Source organism: Mus pahari, chromosome 10, assembly GCF_900095145.1.
Source record: "Mus pahari chromosome 10, PAHARI_EIJ_v1.1, whole genome shotgun sequence".
NCBI lineage: Eukaryota > Metazoa > Chordata > Mammalia > Rodentia > Muridae > Mus > Mus pahari.
In genome coordinates, this window is record NC_034599.1 from 115,518,917 (window position 1) to 115,542,224 (window position 23,308).

Here is a 23,308-nt window from a genome sequence, read left to right on the forward strand (position 1 = left end):
TTTTTAAATAAAGAATCCTCTAATTTACTAAAACTAAAACCTGAATCAGACTGGTGAATCTCTGAATGACCACCAGACCCACAACCTTTTCCACAGAACACTTTCCTTCTACATGGTCAGTACTGATTAAATATTCACAAACGGACACAGTAGACAGGATCCAAAATAACACACAAGGAGGTTAAACTCCATTCCAATCTTTAAGCAAAGGAGGTTTGTGAAGGGTCAAGATGGGGCATATACCAGGATCCTCTTTCAATGGAGAGGCAAGCTGGTCAAACTTGACTGGACTAATACAAGGATGGAGACATCAATAAAATTAGAAGCATGATGTTGTAGGTCAAAGTCTGAGGGCCAGAGCCGCAGTAACGGGAAAGTGTTTTGTTATTTTCAGTAACAAACACTGAAAATAGAACCAAGTAGATTCGGTAAATCAACATGCAAGGAATCCAGAAAAACATCTAGAAGCCTGTCCACCAACACCGGGAGAAGCAACCTTTTACAGAATTAAATGGTATTTTGCATGTCAGCAGCTGGGGTACCTGGATAACGTGACGACTGTATTGAGAAGTAAGCGACAGTGGGCTCCCAGGAGTGTCAGAGGCAGTTAGAAGCCACTGGTAGACAACCATTGTCAGGGTGCTGAAACAGGACCTCCAGAAGTCCAGATCTGGAGAAGGGTGACCACCACAAACCTGTGTGGTGAGGCTCTGGCTGAGGTGAAACCCTGTCACCTCCGGGTGCAGCCAGGGCTCTTCGAGGGAGCATGTGGACGGGCGGACCGCGAGGCCCTCAGCCAGTTGCCCCCAGCCGAGCCCAGCCCACCCACTTCCGCTTCCTGTTGTGTCGGGTACAGGGTCAGAAGCCAGGCCAGGCCAGGCCAGGCCGGGGTGGGCAGTAGCCTGTGTCCTGCAGGGGGAGCAGCTGCTCTGGGGCGTCTAGGCTTCCCAGAGAGGCTGAGTGGGCGGCCGTGGGCGGATGCGGCCGCCAGCGACGCCCCCAGACCCCACCACGGAGCCAGGGCGCAAAGGTACCACCAGAGGCCTGAGGAAGCGAGGCCTTCCCTTGCCGCCAGAGCCAGGCGAGGGTAGAGGCTGCAGCCTGGAGGCCAGGGGGCACGAGGAGGAGAGCAGGCAGAAGCGGAAGATGGTGACCCAGGCTTCTGGGAGAGAAGAGACAGAAGGTGACAAGTTGGGTGAGACATCCGCGTCCTGGAAGGTAGCGAGCAGAGGGGTCAGGGAACAGGGGACCCTTGTCTCCTAGAGCAGTGAAGGAGGCGGAACCCTCTCTCATCCCAGAAGACGCAGTAAGGAAGCTGGTGGTCACCCCAACCCCCAAGCCTTTTTTTCCTCAGCTGCCTCCGTCTTTGCTCTACTACTAACCTTTAGTTGTATTTGTGTGGTATTTACCAGTGAGGAGAGGTGAGATGGGAAGGATTTTTTTTAACAAGTGTATGCCCATTTAGGAGCCCAATCATTATAATTACTGTTGAAGGAATTAATACTAGTGGTTTGTTTTAACTAGAGTAAATGATGCTAAAAAGGTTTTTCTGCTGTTTTAGAATTTATAGAGGTTTATTTCTAGTTCTTAATTAGATCTTAAAGCTGGCCAAGGCGATTCACACCCATAATCTGCCAGGTAGGAGGCTGAAGCAGGAGAATCTCAAGTTCGAGGTCAGCCTGTGTTATGCAATGAACCCTATTTAAATTTTTTAATACTTAATATGAAAATCGGTTTGTGCAAATAGATGGCTTCACAGATTTTTCTGTTAACTGATAATGCTTCTTTCTGCCCAGTGTAAAAATGTCTTCTGGTGTGTTTTCTTGTTTTGATCAGCCAAAGAGAATGGAAAAATTACTGAAGTCCCAAGTGATGTTCCACAGCCAGGGACTGACCTGGTAAGAAAGACATCAATAACCAGTTCGGAGTCTTTGCAAACAGTGGAGTGCAGTGAATTTCAAAATATGGCTTTCTTACAGTCTTTGGATAAGGAAGAATTGGGAGAAAGTATTAAAAGAAGAATTCGAATTAAAAAATGTAAAAGTTTAGAAAATCCACCTTTTGAAATAACTAAAAATGAGGCAACACAAAATATTAAAGTTGAATTCCAAGATGACCTCTTCAAGAATACACCAAAATATTCTTGTAACAGCTTATCATCTGGAATAGAAAAAAATTGCAGTTTTGAATCGCATGATTACAGTTCCCTCCATTCTGAAGATTGTAATAATGAAAACAACTTTGAGGATGAACCTCATGACGTATGTCTACATACTGCAGAGAACTCTTTGAAGTTAAAGAAAGAAAACCTTAGGAATCTTGCAGAGAAAGATGATACAAAAACTACTACTAAGCTCTTAAAAACTGAAAAACGTATAATAGCCAGTAAGTTACTGCTTGAAGAAAGTCATTTATACCAAAATAAAAGCAATGGCTTGACTTCTTGCCTTCAAAGTGAAAAAAACAAATACTCAGTAGAGGAGAACAACACTGGGAGAAAACACAGGAAAAAAATGAAGTTGTCTGAAAAAGAAGAAAAAATTATTAATCTTACTTTGTCTAATGTATGTAACAATTCTGCGTTGGTGTTACAAGAAAACCGAATGGGTATGAAAGGGAAAGAAGCCGAGACCTTAGAACCTAAAAAAAGTTTTCTAAAAGCTTTAAGAAAAATAAACCATAATACACTCCCTCCGATGGACTATTTGTGTCTCCCCAAAACAGTGGGGAAAACAAATTCTAGGCATCACATAAATGCTGTGCTTCAGAAAACCCTTGAGTCAAGCTTGAAAGAGGATATAAAAAATGCTTCAGAGTCCTTAGGATGCAAAAGTATGGAGCCAGAAAAATATAACAAATCGATGATAAGCTCTACAGTGAAATCACTGAGTGATAGCTATCATATGGAAAAGAGATCTCCACGGGGAGATCTGAGAAGTGAAACTGAAGAGTCAAAGGTTAGCTGTCGCAGAACAATACCAATGACTGGTAAAAGAGTTTGGCCTTTTTATTCTTGTGCTAGAATATCTGCTCAGTGTTGGAAAAAGACTTCCTTGTCAGATTTAAATTACTCGCTTCTGGGGTCACTGGAAAATGTTAGGCAAAATGATTCTATAATACACCAAATGAACCAGATTCACTTATCTGACTCCAAACTGTTACAACCATCCTTAATAGAAAGAACCACTGAGTTCTCAAGAAAAGAAATGTATGATTCTGATTTAAGTTGTTTGTCTTCAGTTTCTTCAGTAGAACCTACTTTGATGGATATAAAGGAAGCTATATCCCATGATAAAAAGACAAAGTTAGAGGAACCCAGCAGAAATGGGGCAGAAGTAGTTTCTAATGCAACTGAAGACACCCAGTTAAGTAATATAACTCAAAACTTAACAGGAAATAAGAAAAGGAAAGGGACTTTATCAAAACTTAATTTAACAGTTGCATCCCAAGAGAGCCAGGAAACAAATAACTGTGCAAATAAAACTGTTCGTCGAAAAGCTTGTATTACTAAGCAAACACTTGTAGCTCCGGACTTGGTTAAAATATTAAACACAGGACGGCTGACTAATTTTAAAATCCCTTTACTAAAGAACAAGGCAGGAAAAAGAGGAGAAGTAAGTGCCAGGTCATCTGAGAGAGAAGCTTATAGTCCCCTAGAGCTACTTGACAGTTTATCTGGAGTAGAGGCAAAACAAAATAGGAATAAGGAAAATATCTGTACAACTTCAGGACCGCAGTCTTTGAATATACATAGTTGTATAACTCCAGGGCAAGCTAGTTCTCATTCATTCTACAATAAGAATTCCTGTACTTCTCCAAGCTTTACAAAGAAAGGTTATGATAATAAAGCATGTAATCACATCTCTGAACCAGGAAATATTATTTCAAATGAGGAGTCTATTTCTATGAAAATTGAAAATAATACATTTTCTTGTGATCTTGGGTATATTGATCAAAGATCCTTCTGCTCTAAGAAACAAGAAGCATTTGTGCCAATTTCCTCTGAAATTAGTGGTAGAAAAATGACTAAAAGCATTTCAGAACTCAAATTGGGGTTTCCAGATATTCTTAAAGCATATGAAGATGATGTCCTCTTGCTTGATGTAATCCAAGATGATCCAGAGCTCTTTGGAGTCTCCAGTGAGGGGGCTCTCCCCTTTGCTTCAGAAGTCTCTCAGATAAGCCAGGAGCCCGGAGTGTCTGAAGACAGACCACCAGCAGATTTTAAGCACATGCACCTTCCAGGGAAAAAAGAACCAGGTGATATGAGGTATGCATGTTCAAGAACGCCTTTGGGTCAGAGGATTGTTGGGTTCTACAGCACTCTTTGGTGTTGACACACCATTTTTAATAGTTATTTATTAAATACAGCAAATTATTGCTAATTCCTAGAAATGTTATGATAAAGTTAAAGATAAATATTTCTTGAAACATATAAAGCAGATTAGCTTTTAAAATAGAAGTAATTTATAAAGTGACTTCTTCATCAGTTGAGTTTATTTTCATTAGAAATATGTATATGAGCTCATTTTAGCCAGTTTTACTGATGAATTAGCCCATTTTCTGTGGATTTCTTGTTAGATTTTTTTTTTTTAATCGCCTTTCAGGGAACAGAGAAGCCTTGAAATTTATTTGAAATAAGACTTGCAAGTAGACTCAAAAGTTAAATTAATTATCAGAAGAAAATAGTGTGTTTTCCACTTGATTTCTAAGATAATCACATTAAATCATCATTGTCCTGATAGCAGTCATTTCCTTGAAGCAACTTCATTGTGACTAGTAATAACCTTTGTGCTCAGGAGCATGGCCTATTCTGGTTGGTACAGAATCTGTGTAATAGCACATTTGACTACATTTATATAATTCCTTAAGCTCTGGTTTGTATTTGCATATTTTGTTTAAACACTGGAATGTTTCATGAATAGATGAAAAAGTAAACATGATCACACTTTCCTCAAAGATTCAGTGACACATAGCTTAAATCTCTAGTATTTATAACTGCTTTTTGGATACTGTACTCTTCCAATATTCTTAGTGCTTTGGGAACTTGAAACTTCTCAGCAAATTGAATTTTCACTACTTTACTATATAAAGAGTTGACTCTAAAATATGCCCATTTTAGAGATGAGAATAATGATAATAAACTGTCATTTGTCCAAGGTCACACTGCTAGTAAAGGAGACTGAACTTGAGCCTAGTCTTATCTAAATTCTAAAACTAATGTTTAAGATCTTTACCTTTATAGCCTGTCTTACATTTCATAATTTAATTTACCAATGAAGAGCTGTGTAATTTTGTACACAAATTTAATATTATCTGTTAAAAGAAAAAGAATTTCTATCAGAACTGTGAGACCTGAATCAGAGAACAAATGGGAAGTATTTTAGCGTAGCATGGATAAGAAGCAAGGGCTTGTGTTGACATTCTCACTGTTGTGACAAATGCCTGAGAGAAACACATTTAAAAAAAAGTTTCAGAGATTTAAATTTGTAGTTTTGAGCCTGAAGAGACCATAGCTTACCTTTTGATAGCCACGAAGCAGAGAGAGTAGTTCAGGACATGATACCAACCTCAAGGGAACTGAGAAGATGACTCAAAGGGTAAAGTGCTTATCATATAAGCATGAGGACCTGAGTTTGAATCACTTGCAGCCACATTAAAACAAAACAAAGTAGAAAAAAAAGTGTACATGTCTATCATGCACACACTGAAAGTGCAGAGACAGGGTAACCCATGGAGTTCACTGGCTAGCCAGTCTCGATGAAGTGGTGAGCTCCAGGTTCAATAAGAGACCTTACATCAGAAAATAAGGTAGAGAGAGAGCTTAAGAAGACACTGAAGAAAACACCAGCATTGACCTGTGGAATTCTCACATGTGCTCACACACAAAAGGTATAGACCCCAAGGGTACACACCCTGATGACTTTCCTCCTCCAGCCAAGATCCACTTCCAAACTTTCTACCACCTCCCAATAACACTGAGTCCGTCAGTGGATTAACCCATTGGTCAGGGTTAATCCTCATCACCTAGTTGCTTCTTGATGATTAGATCCACCTGGGGCCCTATCTTTGGCCACACAAGCCTTTGAAGTAACACTTCACAGTCTACCCATAACAGGGTACAGTAAGAGGGAATTATTAAAGACCTTTTGAAAACATGTTATTCCATGATTCATTTGAAGAATACAAAGGAAAAATAAAATAAATCCTACATTTAAAAATAACATCTTGAGGTTGCACAGGTAGCTCAGCAGTTAAGAGAACTGGCTACTCTTCTAGAGGACTCAAGTTTGATACCCAGAGTCATATGGTAACTTGTAGCCATCTGTATCTCCAGTTCTGGAACATCCAAAACCTTCTTTGGGTCTTCTAGGCATGCATATAGTACACAAATAATACAGGTAGGCAAAACACCCATACACATAAAATAGCAAGTATCTTTGATGTCTGGGAGATGGAGATTTTTTAAACTAAAGTGTAGGACATTTTCTTTTGTTTATTTGATTTGTGGGTATGGTGCTAGGGTATTCATATGCTAGGCAAACATTCTATTACTGAGGCATACCTTAACCCTCAAAATTTTTCTCTGGTAACTTTTCTAATTTCTTTAGACTTGATTTATCCTCAGATAAAGAGTACCAATTACACTTTATTCACTCTTTGCCTTTCATATCTGCTTCTAAATTTTCAGTTATTAAATAAACTTATTTTCTTCAGTTGCTTAATAATTTTATTTTTGTTCTGAACATATGTTTTCCATTCATCTACAGTGCTAAATTAAGCCTTAAAAGAGAAAGAAAAGCTACCATAGCCAGAGGATCTGCCAGTGGTTGCACAGAAGGTTAAGTTCTAGAAGTAAACAGTGCTTAAACTATGGCTATAGGTTTCAGCTCTGTTCCTTTTTTCCTTTCAATTACTAACTCATGTGCTTCTTTTCCTGCTATGAGAGTCATACTCTGAACTGCCTCTTATTGGTAAAGCAAGAGGCACAAGCCTGAGCAGACCTACTGATTGGGCGGTTAGTATTCTCATACCTGGTTGGGGTATTTGGTAAGAGGTTTATATTGTGATAGGTTGATTATTTTTGGCAGTGAAGGATGTTCATATTAAAATCCAAAGCATTAAATGCATATGAGAATTAATTTACCAAAGCCTGCATTGATGAACTTGCAAATGGTTATAATGGTTAAAATTGGTAAAACTTTTGAACAGTAATTGGAAATGATTTGAGGATATTTGTGATAATACAGGATGGTTAATCTGTACTAGCACATGTATTATATGTTAAAATGTTAGTTGATGGTTGGTGCCCTAAGATGGGATTTTAAGACTGACATTTGGAGGAGTTTTTGTGTTGCTAGGAATGGAAGGAATTGAAAGTGGCTGAAACAAGTTCTAAATACTAAGAAAAACAGAGAAGTAGGAATTAGCAGGAATAAGGCATCCTGCAAGAACAAAATTATTGGTCCATAAATTCTAGATTGTTTCAGGCTTGGTAGGAGAAAGGGCATTTGTTGACACAAAGGGAAAGGTAGATGTGAGCATGATTGTTAGGAAAAGTTATGAAAGCTTTTCCTCAGTCACTTAGAGCAGTCAGTTAGGAAGCCCTGCATATTTGCAGAGCACCTGAGCTACTTGTTAGGACACTGCTTTGTCAAGTGTTGCTCATTTCTCTTTCTCCTGCTTTACCACAGGACTTCTCAAGAGTAGGAAATGTCCATGTTTTCTTTATCTTTATAAACCCAGCACCTCATGTAGAGGGGAAACTCTGTACTTCATATAGTGAGGGAAAGAAGGGGGACTTAAAATTTCAGTTTTGGGAGTCCAGGAAGATAGCTCAGTGGGTAAGAGTGACACCCACCCGAGTTGGGATCCCTAGTATCTACATGGAAAAAGCTAGGAAATGAGTACCTCTGGCTGCAACACAGGTGGTGGAGACAGGAGGATCTCTGGAACTTTCTAGCCAGCCAACCTAGCCAAAACCCAGTAACCTCCAAGTTCAGTGACATCTCCCTCTAGCTTTATATGTTCATGCATAGGCACATGCCCACACATATCAAATAATACTTTTTCAGTTTCTATATGAGAATATTTCAGGCTATTTCTGTACAGACTACATTGTGTGTGTGTGTGTGTGTGTGTGTGTGTGTGTGTGTATAAATGGAGACAGTGGTTCTTTTGTAAGGCAAACCAACATTGAAGAATGCTGGGAAACAAGGTTTAATGAGTGGATAGTGTGATGTTGAGATTGATAAGTTAGATAATGAAAATTTGAGTTCTATAATATAGAACCAATGCTGATCCTGTGAGTAGGGAATCAGCTTAAATCCATAAGGAACCATAATAGATTCTGGAGCTGATTAATGGATACAAACTTCTAGGAGGGAGATATCTAGGACCACACATAGAAAATAAAGGTCTGTGGGCTGTAGATAGCCCAACAGTTAATAGTCCTAGTTTCTCATCTAGAGAATCTAGATTCAGTTGCTAACACACATACATCGGTTCCCAGCACCCCCACACACCAGCTTACAACCACCTGTAGCTCTTGATCAAGGTATCAGATGTCCTTGTCTAGCTTCTGCAGACACCTGGCCACAAAGGACAGACATACGCACAAACATAAATAAAAATAAGTTTTAAAGAAAAGAAAAGCACATCTCCTGCCCCTACTAAAGCACGAGGCAAAATATATCAAGCTGCTGTTAACAATTTGAAGCAGCCCCAAGTCCCCATACCTGGGATTAAAACAAAAGCACATGCTTATAATATTTTTGTGGTTTTTTTAAAGAAAACAAAATTCTCACTACACTGTATACTTGCTGTACCTTCCATTGAAAGACCCACAACGTGAGGACTCCCTCACGGTCTGACTCAGGAGAGGCAACACCCCAAATCACTCACGAGAAACAGTCTTGATAGGAACCGCAAGAGGACTTTTATTCCAGGCATGCTCTGGGGCCCACAGTCGTACACCATGCAGGGTTAGAGGAGTAGCTGGGTAAGGGAATATTTAAAGGAAGAAACCACAACTCAAGGGGGTGGGGAGGGCATTGTTAGAAAATACCAAAAATACCAGTAGAGGGAGTAGAAGTCACAAGAGTCACAAGGAATACCTGGGAATTGTGCAGGTTATTTCTCAAGACAGTTTCTATGAGCCTCTAACAATAGCACATTTGCATAGCTGGTTCCATGAACTGTCAGGGTGACCTTCTTTTGAACACTCCCTGAACCCAGGAAGCGGGTGGGTGAAGGAATGTCACTATCTGTTTCATGATTAACGTGCCTTGGAGCATTGAGTCACAAAGGTCACATTCTCAAGCCTGGGCCTAAAGGCCTAGTTTTGTTTTTTGTTTTTTTGTTTTTGTTTATGTTATACTTTTTCATCATAAATGGGTAAGTAGAAACTGTGGAAACATCACTTAGTCCTTTATTGAATTATGTAATCTCCCGCATTCTGTTTCCTATCTTGTGACTCTTTATCTTCATTCTCACTCTTACTAGTCAACTGTCTTCTAGATTGTTGTGATAAGAGCCCAGTTAATACTCCTGAACTCATTTAATATATTCTGAACTAGAAATCAATCCTGCCATTGACTGTTTAGTGTACCTCACTAACTTTCAGATAGAGTCACTTTTAAGGCACTTGATGGGTCTATGGTCTCCTTTTTTCACAACTGAGGTATTAGAGGGTAAAATGGGCTTATTTTATATGCTTTCATGTAGTAGGCTTATCTGAATTTTAAAAATGGAAGTGTTTGTCCATATGTCTTTGAGTGTCTACCACATGTGTTTTTTTCATTCATTAAGCCTTAGATGGAAGAATATGTCATTTAAGCCTCACAGTAGCCTCATAAACAAGTGTTACTCTTATATTTGGTGTGATTAGATGAAAAAAGTTTAGAACAAACAGGAACCCAGAGCAGTCCAACTCTGACCTCCAGATTACAAGCTTTACTTAGGAACAGTAACAAACAGGCAAACAAACAAACAAACAAACAAACCCTTTCTTGGGTTTTTGTTGTTGTTTGGTTGGTTGGTTTAGTTTTGTTTGTTTGTTTTTTAAAAAAACAAAACAGGCTTTTTCTGTGTAGCTCTGACTGTCATGGAACTCATTTTGTAGACCAGGCTGGCCTCAGATTCACAAAGATCCGCCTGCCTTTGCCTCCCAAGTGCTGGGATTAAATCACTTGGCAAACTGTCATGTTTTTACACTAGGAACAAGTTGTGTATGCACATGCCTGAGCATAGATGCTAAGCACTTTTGCATGGTGCAGTCCTGGGGGGCAATGGGCTATTCACAGACAGTCTGATCTCCAGTTGAGCTGAGGTATGGAACCTCGGTACCAGGTGGTGGTAATTCCCACCTACATGGGACAGTAGCCATTCCCTCATGTCTTCTGGATCCCTGGCTCCTGTCAAAGATCCCCACAGCCTCCACAAGAGAAGCATGTGACTAGTAGTCACGTAGACAATGTCCCAAGCTTCTGACCTTCACTACACTCTGGGGAGGCTACACTCCTCCCCAGTTACCTAGCAACCACAAGATAACAGCCCACCATAAGAGGGGCTGTTAGGTCTCACCTCACTCTCTCCTCATCCTCTCATGCTCTCCTCATCCTCTCCTCTCACTCTCTTACTCTCTCTCTCCCTCTTGATCTCTCCCTCTTATTCTAGCCTTTCTTCTCTCTCTCCTTTTCCCCCTTCTCTCCTCTTGGCCATGGCCGGTCTCTCTCTCCCTCTTTCCACCTTCTCTCCTTTCTCCCTGCCTTTCTATAATAAAGCTCTAAAACCATAGACTGTCTCTGTTCATCAAGGCCCTCTGTGCCTGGACAATAGGATAGGCTTTCTCCTAATGAGCCTTTTCTAATCTCCCAATGGAAGATGGTGCTCTCTCCTGTGCTCCAGCCACAGACCAGACCTAGGACTCTTGCTTGCGTGGGAACCTCTCTCCCTCTGCCCTCTCTCCCATATCCCGGGGGCTGAGGGTGTCACTCCAGGGCCCCTGGTATCAGGGGCTGCCCCATCCACCACCACCACTACCACCACCACCCCCGCCAAGTGGGGTCAGTGGCTTAGATGCCTACCCGGGGCCAAGTAAAAAGCATCCAGCAGCCCTCCCACATCTGCCTGCCCAGAGCACAGAGAAACTCTGGCCAGACGCAGGCTTTCTCCCTCTCCTCTTTCCCCTATACCCCCTTTGTCCCACCCATTCCTTTACAGTTTTCCAAATGCCTAGTCTATTTGTTAGGTTCTTCTGAGTGGCACAGTCAGGATAGCACTCTAGCCATGGCAGTACGCTTTTGCCCAGTGAGAACCCAGGACAGATGTGCTGGGCTCTGAACCCCACTGCAGTCATTCTTTTGTCCTGGAGAACCTGGTGGCTTAGCCAACCTCAGAAGCAAATGTTACACACTGCTTCATGATTGAGTAGTTGTGCTGGAATCTGGCACAGTGTTTGAGTTCTGTTTGCTTTATAGTAAAGAAGTTGCGTTGCTGGACCCTGGATTACTGAAACTGAAGATCTGTCCTTCCTTGTCAGCAGGTAAAATTTGATACTTGAAGAATATTCAGTATTGAAATATCTGTATATCTATATTCAGGCCCACTCACTGAATTCATTGGAATGGGAAGCTTTTTGCTTAGCATTTGCTAAACAAATGTCACAGAGTTTGTCAGTTTTCTTCCATTTTAACTGATAAGTTGGCAAATCATATTTTGAGATATGTTCTATTTTAGTTATTCAATGTATAACTTTGTTATGCATTCTCTACAAAATAGCTAGTTGACCTCTGGAATCTTCCAGACTTATTTTGAAATTGAATTAATATGTTTTAACTTTATCATTCTTAAACAGTCATTAAAAGTCATAACTAACAGCTAATCATAATTTTAGATGCCCAAGCAACAATGTTGAACTTAACTTTTTACTTTGACTTTCAAGTTTTAAAACTATTTTTAGAAGCAGCAAGATGGATTAGTAGGTGAAGATATGTGCTTGCCTGGCCTTGCAAGTTGCCATCTGATTTCCACAGCTGCACCATGACTGCAAGCGCACAAAATAAAACCTAAATGTGTGCCAGGTGTGGTGTGTATGCCTTTACTCTCAGCACTCAGGAGCCAGAGGCAGGTGGATCTCTGTGGGTTTAAGGCCAGCCTGGTCTACAGAGTGAGTTCCAGACCAGCCAGAGCTGAGTTACATAGTGAAACCCTGTTTCATAAATTAAATGTATGTATGTATGTATGTATGTATGTATGTATGTATGTATGTATGTCAGGGTTGAGTGAGCAAGTGAGTGAGCAAATGAGCAAGCTTGAGATGAGGCCCCACTATGTAATCCTGACTGGCCTGGAATTCACAGAGCTTTTGCCTCCAAGTGATAATATTAAAGGCATGCACCAACAAAAATATTTTTAAATGGCTGGGACATGAGAGAGGTTCTTACATATCACATTGTCAAGTCTTTTTATACCATATAGTGCAATTATTTCGGTAGTAACCAGGAAATTACATAATTTGCTGAAGTTCTGACTTGGTATTTGTCACTAATTAGGACTTGAATACTTCTGAATTCTGGGAATTTATGGAACAGTCTTTGGCTGTTTTGTTTAAAGTTTGTGTGGTTGAATGTTGTTTCTCTTCAGCAAAGGAGCCTCAGCATGATCCTAAAGGGGCAGCCATCTCCTTAGAAGCCACTGAGGAGACTGTTGTAAGTGGAAACCTAGAAGGCCTCAGTGAACAAGTGCGAGCTTCAGACTCAGACACAAAGGTACAACAGAAGCTTTTGTGTGACCCACATCTTGGCCTTAGGTAATATTAATACATACACCCCCGTTGCAACCGTGCTGTGAGGGGACAGGTAAATTCTCCTTACTGAGGAGTACCAAATCATTGGTCAGCTGACAGGTGTCTTGGTGGTCTATGTAAACACAATATAAATAGGGATGCCTGAGAAGTAGAATGTGCTATGTAATTATATGAACTTTTTCATATCTTAAAGTTACCATAAGCTTACAAAATCTTCCCTGAAAGTGTTGAATATGGTAGCAGCTATGGTCCTTGACTGTGAGCATCAGTTATGTGTCCACAGATATAGAAGCAACAGGAATTGTAGGTAAACTTAACTTGATGTTGGAACACACTGCTTGTACCTAATAAGGGGAAAATATTTGATATCAGACTCTTTGTTTAAATTTTCTGCCCAGGGCTGGACATGAAGTTCTATGGCAAAGTGTTAGCCAAGCATTTGCAAGGCCCTGAGTTCATTCCCAGCCCTGCAAAAAAGAGAAAAGTTCTGCCTGATAATGTTGGTGATTCTCTGATGCCCCCTCCACTTTTTTAACAATATAATTGATTCCTAAGCAACTATTTCAAACTCTTTCCCCTTGAATTGCTCTTCATTCGTCTGCACAGCTAGCAACCTTGTTTGCTACTTCACTGAGGAACTGAAGTAAGTGGAAAAGAACATTGTAAGTTCCCATCAATACATTATACCACCTACCTGAACCTTCTAGAACTCCAGCTTCTCTTCTGGTTCAGGGCATCACCTCTCCAGTGACCCCCCACTGTGTCTTTATCTTCATTTCATCTCCCGCTGTCTTTGCGGCTTTTTCTTCATGTGGTTTACTCTGCTTTTGTCTGCCGCTTCCCAGATTCGAGGTTGGTGAAGTTTTTTTTTTTTTCTAGTCTCCCTGCCTAGATGTGCTCTTTTGCATTGTCCCATCTGAGTGTATTCCATAAATATATGTGCTAACTCCCTCACATTTCTATTTGTAGCTCAGACTCCTCCAAACTACAGACCTTTGTCTCATCACCTGCTTGCTCACTTGGATGTCCAATTAGGCATTTACAATTTAACACAGCTAAAAACAAAAAGCCCTCAGTTACACATTTCCCTGCCAGTACAAACCAGCTTCCATCACAACCCTCATCTGTGTTAATGATACCACCATTTTTTCTCAGTTATTCAGTCTCAAAATTTTAGCTTTCTTAACGTTTTATCCTCACCCCATATATAAACTATAAGGTTTTACCTTCACATGATGTCTAGAAATGGTCTGTTCTTTACCACCCCATCAATAACACACTGGTCTATATTATATACTATATGTAGACAATAGTCTATATTGTATACTATACAAATGATTGCAGTAGCCCCCTAACAGACCTGTTTCTGACCTTGCCCTCTTATACCATGGCCTGGCCTCTTTTATAGTTTCTTAAAGTTATAGCTGAGGCCAGTGATTTAATTTAATGATTAATATATTTAGCACTACCAAGTCACACATCCCACCTTTAAAAAAAATTGTGGACCTACGATCAGTGCTAAGAAAATACATAGAATGTGCCCTTTATTTCTCCCTGTGATCATGCTGCAGAACTGTAGCATGGTATGGCAACTTGGAGTCCTATTCAGGAAGCCCCTGCCTTTGTCCATTTGCAATAATACATTGAGCTACAGAGCATCCTTCTCACCAAAACTGTCCTTCATATTAATCCCTTACAGCTAGTCCTACTTCCTTCCTGCCCCCAGTCCTCCCTAGCCCTTAACAAACACTGTTTCCATTTCTACAGTTTTATCATTTCAAGGATGTTACACAGATGAAATCATATAATTTGTAATCACCTCAATTGAGGGTTATTTATTCAACTTGTTTGATACACCAGTAATTTGATATTTTGCTCCTTAGTAGTGTTCCACAGTATAGGTGTTCCACAGTTGGTAAGCTATTCATTTGCTGATGGACATCTGAATGGCTTTCAGTTTGAGATATTACAAATAAAGTTGCTGGCTACAGACATCCCTGGTTTTATGTGTACCTAACTTTTCATTTCTTTGGGATAAGTGGGTTGTATTTGCTGAGCTGTGTAGTAGCTGCCACCTTATTTCCCTGCAATAAGAGACAGTTGAAATCTTTGTTTAGAATTTTTAGTCTTAGCTAGACGGTTGGGAATGTCCACCTCATAGGTATGTGTTGTGGTTTGAATGAAATGGCTCATAGACCCATATAGTTGAAAGCTTAAACCCCAGGTAGTGAACTGTTGGGAAGATTAGAAGGTGTGGCCTTGTTGGAATGGGTGTGGACTCGTTTGGAGAAGACGTGTGGCTAGGAGTGGGTTTGGAGGTTTTCAAAGCCTATGAGGCCCAGTCTCTCTCTCTCTCTCTCTCTCTCTCTCTCTCTCTCTCTCTCTCTCTCTCTCTCTCTCTCTTTCTCCTCCCCCCCTCCCCCCCCTCTATTCCTCTCTCTCTCTCCCTCTCTCTCCCCCCCACCCCCATCTTCCTGCCTGCCTACCTGTGGATCAGGATAATATAAGCTCTCAGCCCCACACCTACATGCCACCATTCCTGCCATGATGATAATGAACTAACCTTCTGAAATTGTAAGCAAGTTCCCGGTTAAATGCTTTCTTTTTATAAGAGTTGCTTTGGTCATGGTGTCTTTTCCTAGCAATAGAACAGTGACTAAGACAAAAGTTGATTCCAGGAGTGGAGTATGATGTAAAAGGCTTGACCATGTCTCTCATGTTTGGAGAAATAGGAAAGACTCTGGGACTTTGGACTAGAAAAGCAGTTGATGTGAAGTGGGGCTCACTGGCCCATCAAGTTTGAACATGGATGACAGTGGTTCTGAGGACAGTGTGAGCTGTGAGGGCCCAGATCAAAAGGCTTTAGAAAGGAAGAATCCTAGTAAATGGCCTAGAGATCATTCTTGTGGTATTTTGGCAAAGCATGTGCCTGCTTTTGGCCCTTGTCCTAAAATTTTTCCAGTGAATTAATGGCATTGGCAGAGGAGATTTACAACAGCCAAATGTTGACCCTGTTGTGGGGCTATTAGTGATCGTCCTTATGAAGATCTACAGTGAGAAAGAGAGACCAGGGTAAAAAGAAATACAAAAGCACAGTTGAAGGAGATAGGATGAGAAATGCAATGTTAGAAGCCATTTTAAAGAGAAAGAGATGATCCAAAATGAGTCAAGGAGTGCAGAAGGAGCTTGGGGCAGGACTCCTCCCAGGTATGCTTCTAACCTGTGAAAAGATTGACTGAAAGCATGAGCAGAGAAGGGAGCCATCAGCAACTGAGCTGCTGCAGTGTGGTTTAAAGGCAGCCAGGTTAGAGCGAAGTTTACCAGGTATGATGACCTCATGTCTTGGAGTGCCTCTTTCCATGGCTCTCAGCTTTACTTTTCAATCTCTGACTTTGCCCTAAACTCTGTCTTCTGCTTGTTTGTGTCAGTAAGGCAATTGTGTAGGGGAGAATATTCTCTTTTAGTGTACATAGAGATGCCATGTTCTTACAGCTGTGCGACTGCTATGGCTGTGCTTGTACAAGTAGCAATATTGATGGACATTTAGTCTCTTTTGCAGTCTAAATATTAATTGCACTATGCATCCTTGAGCATACAGTGTCCTGCTTATGTAAAAGCATTTTTAACTAATTCCTAGAGTTAGATTGTCAGGTTGTCAATGTAGAGATTACTGTTAACTATCCTTCCCACAGTATTACTGAGAATACTGTTTTCTTCCCATACGCATCAACTAATTAAGTGCTTAAACTTGTCCATCTGCTTATTTTTACAAGTTTTTTTTTAGTTTTAATTTGCATTTCTTTTGAGTCTAGTTAAGCATTTTTCAGCATTTTAGAAAAACATTGTCCTTTTTCTATTTATGATCTTGGCCTGTTTTTCTGGAATTTCAGCTGGTGTATATTGGAGTCCTATAAAGTCCTTATCTTCTACTATACCTTGAAATATTTTCTGGGTTTTTTTTTTCTGGTACTTTCAAGTTCCTGACCTTAGAGCTACTTTCAGAATTTGTTTTTTTATATCTATTAGTCTTAAAGGAACCTGAAAGATATTTGGCTTTACAGTGAGTTGACATCATTCTTATTTTCTATACACTTAACTAGCTGGTTCTACTATTTATTGAAGCATTTCCTCAGAAATTTCAAATGCTATCTTTAATATATTGTTTAAAAAAAAACTCAGCCAGGTGGTGATGGTTCACACCTTTAATCCCAGCACTCAGTAGGCAGAGGCAGGTGAATCTATGAGTTTGAGGCCTACAGAATGAATTCCAGGACAGCCAGGACTACACAGAGAAACCCTGTCTCAAAACAACAACCATAACAACAACAAAAATTTTTTTCATGTGTGTATGAGTCTTTCACCTGCATATATATCTGTAAACCATGTACATTCCTGGTTCCTGTGGATAATAGAAATGAGTATTGGATTCGATAGAACTGGAGTTACAGAAGGTCGTGAGCTGGCATGTGGATACTGGGAATTGACTAGGTTTTCTGGAAGAACAGCTAGTGCATTTAACTGCAGCCCTGTATTAACATCTTAAATAGTATGTGTAAAACTAAACTCTTTCTTTCCCATTGATACTTGGTGCATGCTTCTTTAGCATGCTGTCGATCATTGGGAAAACATAAGCAGTAGGAAAGCTTGCTCTAAAACATACTAAGATGTGTTATAAACTTAAAGCATTTTGATTCCCTTTCATATATTCTAAGATGCTTCACACTCAAGCTGAAAATAACTCTCAGTGTGTAAAACTTTCTGGAGAATTAGCGTTTTATTATCGCCATTTTTATCTGGGAACGTGACGCATCTTTCCACCTGGTGCTTTGTTTTGTTTTGTGAAACTGAATAGAGGGCCTCATGTTTGCGGCACATGTGGTTTAACACTGAGCCATACTCTAGTACCTTCTACTTGTAAATGTTACATGTATTCAGTGTTGTTCTTCTGTCTGTCTGTCTGAGACAAGGTCTCATCTAACCTAAGCTGCCCTCAAACTCAGTAAATCCCTAAGGATGGCCCTGCACCACAGCTAGTGATCCACTTGCCTCCATTTCTGAGATTGTAGGTATATGCCAGTGTGCCCAGCAGCAGGAGAACATTTTAAGTCGATGTTGAGCATTTTAAACTGTGTAGAGTAAAACTGTCTTCAGGCCATCTAATTGTTATTTTGTATACCACATGTTTCTAGTAAATCTGGGAGGCCTCATGGTTTAAATGTTTAATAGAAGTATTCACTTCTACTTCCTTCACTTCTACTTCCTTACCCATAATCTCTTTACAGTGCATAAGTTCAGACAAGGCAACCATTATGGAAGAACAAGAGAGTACTCATGAAGTTTGCAAAAGGTCTGTGATATAATTTTTAAATGTAAAGGTAATTTAAGTCACTTTAAAGCTGGTAGTAAAATGGGGTCATTTTTACTTTTATTCTTTGCATGGGTGTGTGTATGTGTTTACATGTTTTCATTGTGTAGTTGCACATGTGTGGGTTTGTATGCATGGATGGATGTGCATGTGTGAACCAGAAGTCAATGTTAGATATCTGTCTCAACACTTCTATACCTTATAGAGAGAGATGGGGTCTTTCACTTGAGCTCAAGGCTCTCCGACAAGATTTTTCTGGCTAAGCAGCTTGCTCTGCTGAGTCCCTGCCCCACTTCCCAACCTGTTTTTACACATTTACCCCAGCATTTGTGCACTCTAGTTCTCACGCTTGCACAGCAGGCTCTTTACCTGCTGAGCAGTCTCTTCAGCCTCTGGCAGTAAGCTTTTGAGTCGTTAGAGGTAGAGATAGGTGTCGCTGTTCAGTCTCCAATACTCACACTGGGTGGATTACAACCGTCTGTGACTCCAACTGTAAGGGATCTGATGCCCTCTCCTGGCTTATGAGGGCATCTTCACACACACACACACACACACACACACACACTTAAAATTAAAATGTTTTAAAATCATGATAAATTCAATAGAAAAGGATGTATGACTCCATGAGGGTCATAATATCTGAAATGGTTAGTACTAAGAGAATACACTTACTATAACATAGGAAACTGCCCTATTTATTTGTCATCTAAACCATCTTCCACCCTCATTTAGCTGCTTTGACAAGGCACACCCAAGTCAGAAAGTAAATGTGCTCTAGTCCAGTTTTGTTCAGGTTAAGATTTTCACATGTGTATCCTCAGAGCAGCAATAGCACATGAGAACTTGTCAGAAATGCAGTCCTAGGTCCTACTCAGACCTTCTGAACCAGAAATTCCAAAGTTAAGGCCCACCATCAGTCTGTTCAGTAAGAAGTCACCCTGATGGGAGCTCAGAGGTAAGAACTAAGGTTAAGGAGCAAAGCAAGTAAGAGATCCTATGGAAACCAAGTGTGCTTCTTAGCTGTCATAGTTAAGGTTTCTATTGTTTTGAAGAGAAGATTCTTTTTTTTTTCAAGACAGGGTTTCTCTGTGTAGCCCTGGGTGTCCTGGAGCTCACTCTGTAGACCAGGCTGGCCTCGAACTCAGAAATCTGCCTGCCTCTGCCTCCCGAGTGCTGGGACTAAAGGCGTGCTCCACCATGCCCAGGGAAGAGAAGATTCTTATAAAGGAAAATATTTAATTGGAGCTGTCTTACAGTTCAGAGGTTTAGTCCATTATCAACATGGCAGGAAACATAGCAGTGTGCGGGCAGACATGGTGCTGGTGAAGGAACTGAGAGTTCTACATCTGAATCCATAGGCAGCAAGAAGAGTGAGTGAGCCACTGGACCTGGCTTGAGTTTCTGAAACCTCAAAGCTCATTCCCAGTGACACACTTCCTCCAACAAGACCACACCTACTCCCCCAAGGCCACATCTACTCCCCCAGGGCCATACCTCCTAGTAGTGGCACTTCCTAAAAGCCTATGGGCCACTTTTATTCAGACCACCACAATAGCCATTGCATATCTCCAACAAGTACAAACATTGAGGGGCTGGAGAGATGGCTCAGTGGTTAAGAGCACTGACTGCTCTTCCAAATGTCCTGAGTTCAATTCCCAGCAACCACATGGTGGCTCACAACCATCTGTAATGGGATCTGACACCCTCTTCTGGTGTGTCTGAAAACAGCTACAGTATACTCATAATAAATAAAATCTTTAAACAACAACAAAAAAAGAACAAACACTGAAAACTAAGTTTTCTTTAGGAAAACATTTTCCTTACAAATTGAGGTAGTGTTGCTACAGTCAGAAGTCTTATGATCAGCTGGGCTTTACTGCAAGAGTCATTATATCTCATCCAGTCATCATCCTTCAGCTTGTCTTTCTACCGCTGCTTCTGTCTGTTTTACTAGGAAAGAATGTTGATTATATGTATCAGTGATATCACAAATAAAGGAGACAAGAATTTTTTTAATTTTTAAATTTTTTTAGTGCTGCTAAATTTCAGCTGTTATAACTATAATCCCTGCTTCTTACTGGTTTTTCTCCTCTGCAACAACTTCCCCCACCTCCAAGATAAATCCAGTGAAAAAGCTTGTTATAATTGTTTCTAAGGTTACAAGATTATAGTATCTGAATATTGGTATCTTTGTCTTAAAAAGTCAATTATTTTGTACCTTTTAGACATCAAATTATTTTTCTACATAAGTAACTTTCAGACTCATTTTAATGAAGTTTGCTATATAGCATATTATATCTAAAGTGAAGATAAGGTTGTTTATACTATCAGCCTGGTAATGTTTTCATGGTTCTGTTCATGGAAAACTCTCAAATGTGTATAGGTTTATTATATTTACTTATCCAGAAAAGGAATTTATATAGTAACCCTCTTTATTCATAGAGGATAGTTCCAAGACCATGTAGACACCTAGAACTTCATATAGTATCAAACCCTATGGCATGGTACGCTTTCTCTTATACATACATTCTGTATCTTAGGTATAGTAAGAAAACAACAGTAATAGAGTTGTTATAACAATGTGTTATGATTCTGATACTGGCCTGTTCTGTCACATCTCATAATTATGTAAGAAGACAGACTTCATGCTTAAATGAAGAGATGGGGTAAAACAACAGCGGCCATAGTAGGGTAGAGTTGGGTGGTTACTGGAGGATTCCTTGAATACAAGCAGTGTAACACAATGACAATTGGCCTTGTACCAATGTGGGTAAGCAACTGACCAGTGTCTAGCCTCATTGATAGGAGGATAGACACTTCATATTCCTTATAGTATGAAGCAGGACAGCCAGATGTCATCCTACTCTACCTGTATATAATAATAGGATATACAGGATATAATTTAAAACAATTCCTAAATCTAGGAATTTTTCTTGGAGCTTTCCATTTATATTTTAGCACTATGGTTTATCCTGGGTATTAAACCATGAGCTGTGAAAGGGGGTTTTGCTCTGATGCACTGACCTCATTCTGTGGAGAGTAAGTAGATGTGCTTTTGTCTTTAGAATACATACTTTGATTATTCCTTGAACCTTTTATCAGGTATGATAAAAATATTTCCCATCAAGCCCAGTGGTATATTCCTAAAGTTCCCAGTCTCAGGAAGCTGAGATAGGAGGTGACTTGACCTAGGAGTTCAAGGTCAGTATAATGAGGATAGGACAGGATAGTTATATTCTGTCACAAAATGTTTGGCTTTTGTTGTGGTGGTGTGGTAGTTGTGGAGGTTTGGGCAGTTGCTATAGTCTCTCTCTCTCTCTCTCTCTCTCTCTCTCTCTCTCTCTCTCTCATATGTACGTGTGTGTGTATGTGTGTTTTAGGGTGTTGGATCTTTGGTTTTACTCTTGAGACAAGATCTTGCTAATAGCTCACACTGTCCTCAAACTCATGATCTTTCTACTCCCTTTGTCCTACACTGGAGTTGCTGTGGTGTAATGCACTACTCAGTACTCATTGATTTGTTACTGTGACAAAAAGTGTCAGCAGCAGCTTGAGGGAAAGAGGGTTAGCTCTGGCTCATGGTTTGAAATGATGTACTATGCTAGGAGAAATATGGCACAGTTCATGGCAAATGAATGCTGGCAGGGATTCATGGTGTCTCAGTAGGTCAGGAAGCAGAAAGCTCAGGCTAAATAGCCCTCAAGGCCTGTCGCATAGCCACTCACTTCTATCCCCTACCTCCTAAAGGTTTCATAGCTTCATCAGCTGTGAACCAAGTATCCAAACCCATGAGCCCATGGAGAACACGTACACCAACCCATAAAATACTATTCCTCCCCTACCCCAGCCATTCAGCAAGTGTCGGTCTTACATTAAGAAGGCAGGACCTTGGACTGGCAAGATGGCTCAGCAGGTAAGAGTGTTTACTTTACAAGCCTGACCAGAATCCACATGAAATGGAAGGAGTGACCCAACTTTATCATAAAGTTATCCTCTCATTTCCATGAGCTCACTATGGTATGTGCGCCCCTCCCATAAATTACTAAGTAAACTAAAATTTGAAGAAGATAGGAGGACTCCATTGGAAATATTACTGAATCATGATATACCATGTATAGAATAGTACACAGTACATGCATAGCAGTAGGTTATATTTCTGATTACTTGAGTCTCGTTGACACTCTGATTCGGTTTTTCTGTTCATACAGCAAAGATTCTAGAAATGTGGAGTCTGTGGCTACTGAGTGTCAGTTAGCAACACTGGGCCCCAACCCTCTATGCTCATCAGCACTTTCTGTGAATCTAAGCAGTCATCAAGATGTAGTGTCAACATCCTGGATAAATGGTAATGCCTGTTTTCTTATTAAGTTCTTGTCAACTTGAAGGACTTTCACAGAAGATATTGCTACTAAAATAAAAACATCTGTATCTATATGACAGTGGTATTATGTGAATTACCTAAAATATTCATATTTTAACTAATTACATTTGTATATGTTTAGGATTTATTTTATTTTTCATAATGCACAATTCTCTAATTCTCTAAACATAATGAGCTCTGTTTAGAATGGGTTTAGAAGTTTCTTTATACGGCACACATCTCATTCTTTGTGAAACTTCCCAGTACTCACTTCATGCTACCGAGTGTTACAGGCATGTGCAGCAAGCCCACGGTGGTTGTGTGTTTTATTCAAATCCTTCTAACTTTCATAATTTAAACTGCTGTAAAGTTATATGCAGCATACCTTCAGCCTGTTCCAGATTATATCCAGATGCTACAGAGGTAAAATATAAATAATTGAAATAAAAATACTTGAGCTGAGGAGATGGCTCAGTGGGTAAGTGCTTGCCTCAGGAACATAAGGACCTGATAGCACATATGGTAGCACATTGCTCCAGCATGTAGGAGGCAGAGGTAGGTGGATCTCTGTGATCCTGGTCCATCCTGATCCAGCCTGGTCTACAAAGCAAGTTCCAGAATAGCCAGGGCTATGTAGAAGAGAGACTCAGTCTCAAGGGAGGGGGGAGGGAGAGAGAGAGAAGGAGGGAGGGAGGGAGAGAGGGAGAAAGGAAGGAAGGAAGGAAGGAAGAGAAAGAAAGAAAGAAAGAAAGAAAGAAAGAAAGAAAGAAAGAAA

At 40.3% G+C, this 23,308-nt stretch overlaps 1 protein-coding gene across 1 annotated transcript in view; it reads left to right on the forward strand.

Annotated features, from left to right (window-relative positions):
• Nucleotides 1-827: 827 nt before the first annotated feature.
• Nucleotides 828-23,308, forward strand: part of Topaz1 (testis and ovary specific PAZ domain containing 1) — a 52,886-nt gene continuing 30,405 nt past the window's right edge. The window contains exons 1-6 of the mRNA XM_021207947.2: nucleotides 828-1,195; nucleotides 1,837-4,270; nucleotides 11,481-11,545; nucleotides 12,646-12,770; nucleotides 18,091-18,155; nucleotides 22,382-22,518. Of these exons, the coding sequence (XP_021063606.1) occupies nucleotides 979-1,195; nucleotides 1,837-4,270; nucleotides 11,481-11,545; nucleotides 12,646-12,770; nucleotides 18,091-18,155; nucleotides 22,382-22,518 (3,043 nt within the window). The 5' untranslated portion in view covers nucleotides 828-978. The remainder of the gene's footprint in view (nucleotides 1,196-1,836; nucleotides 4,271-11,480; nucleotides 11,546-12,645; nucleotides 12,771-18,090; nucleotides 18,156-22,381; nucleotides 22,519-23,308) is intronic.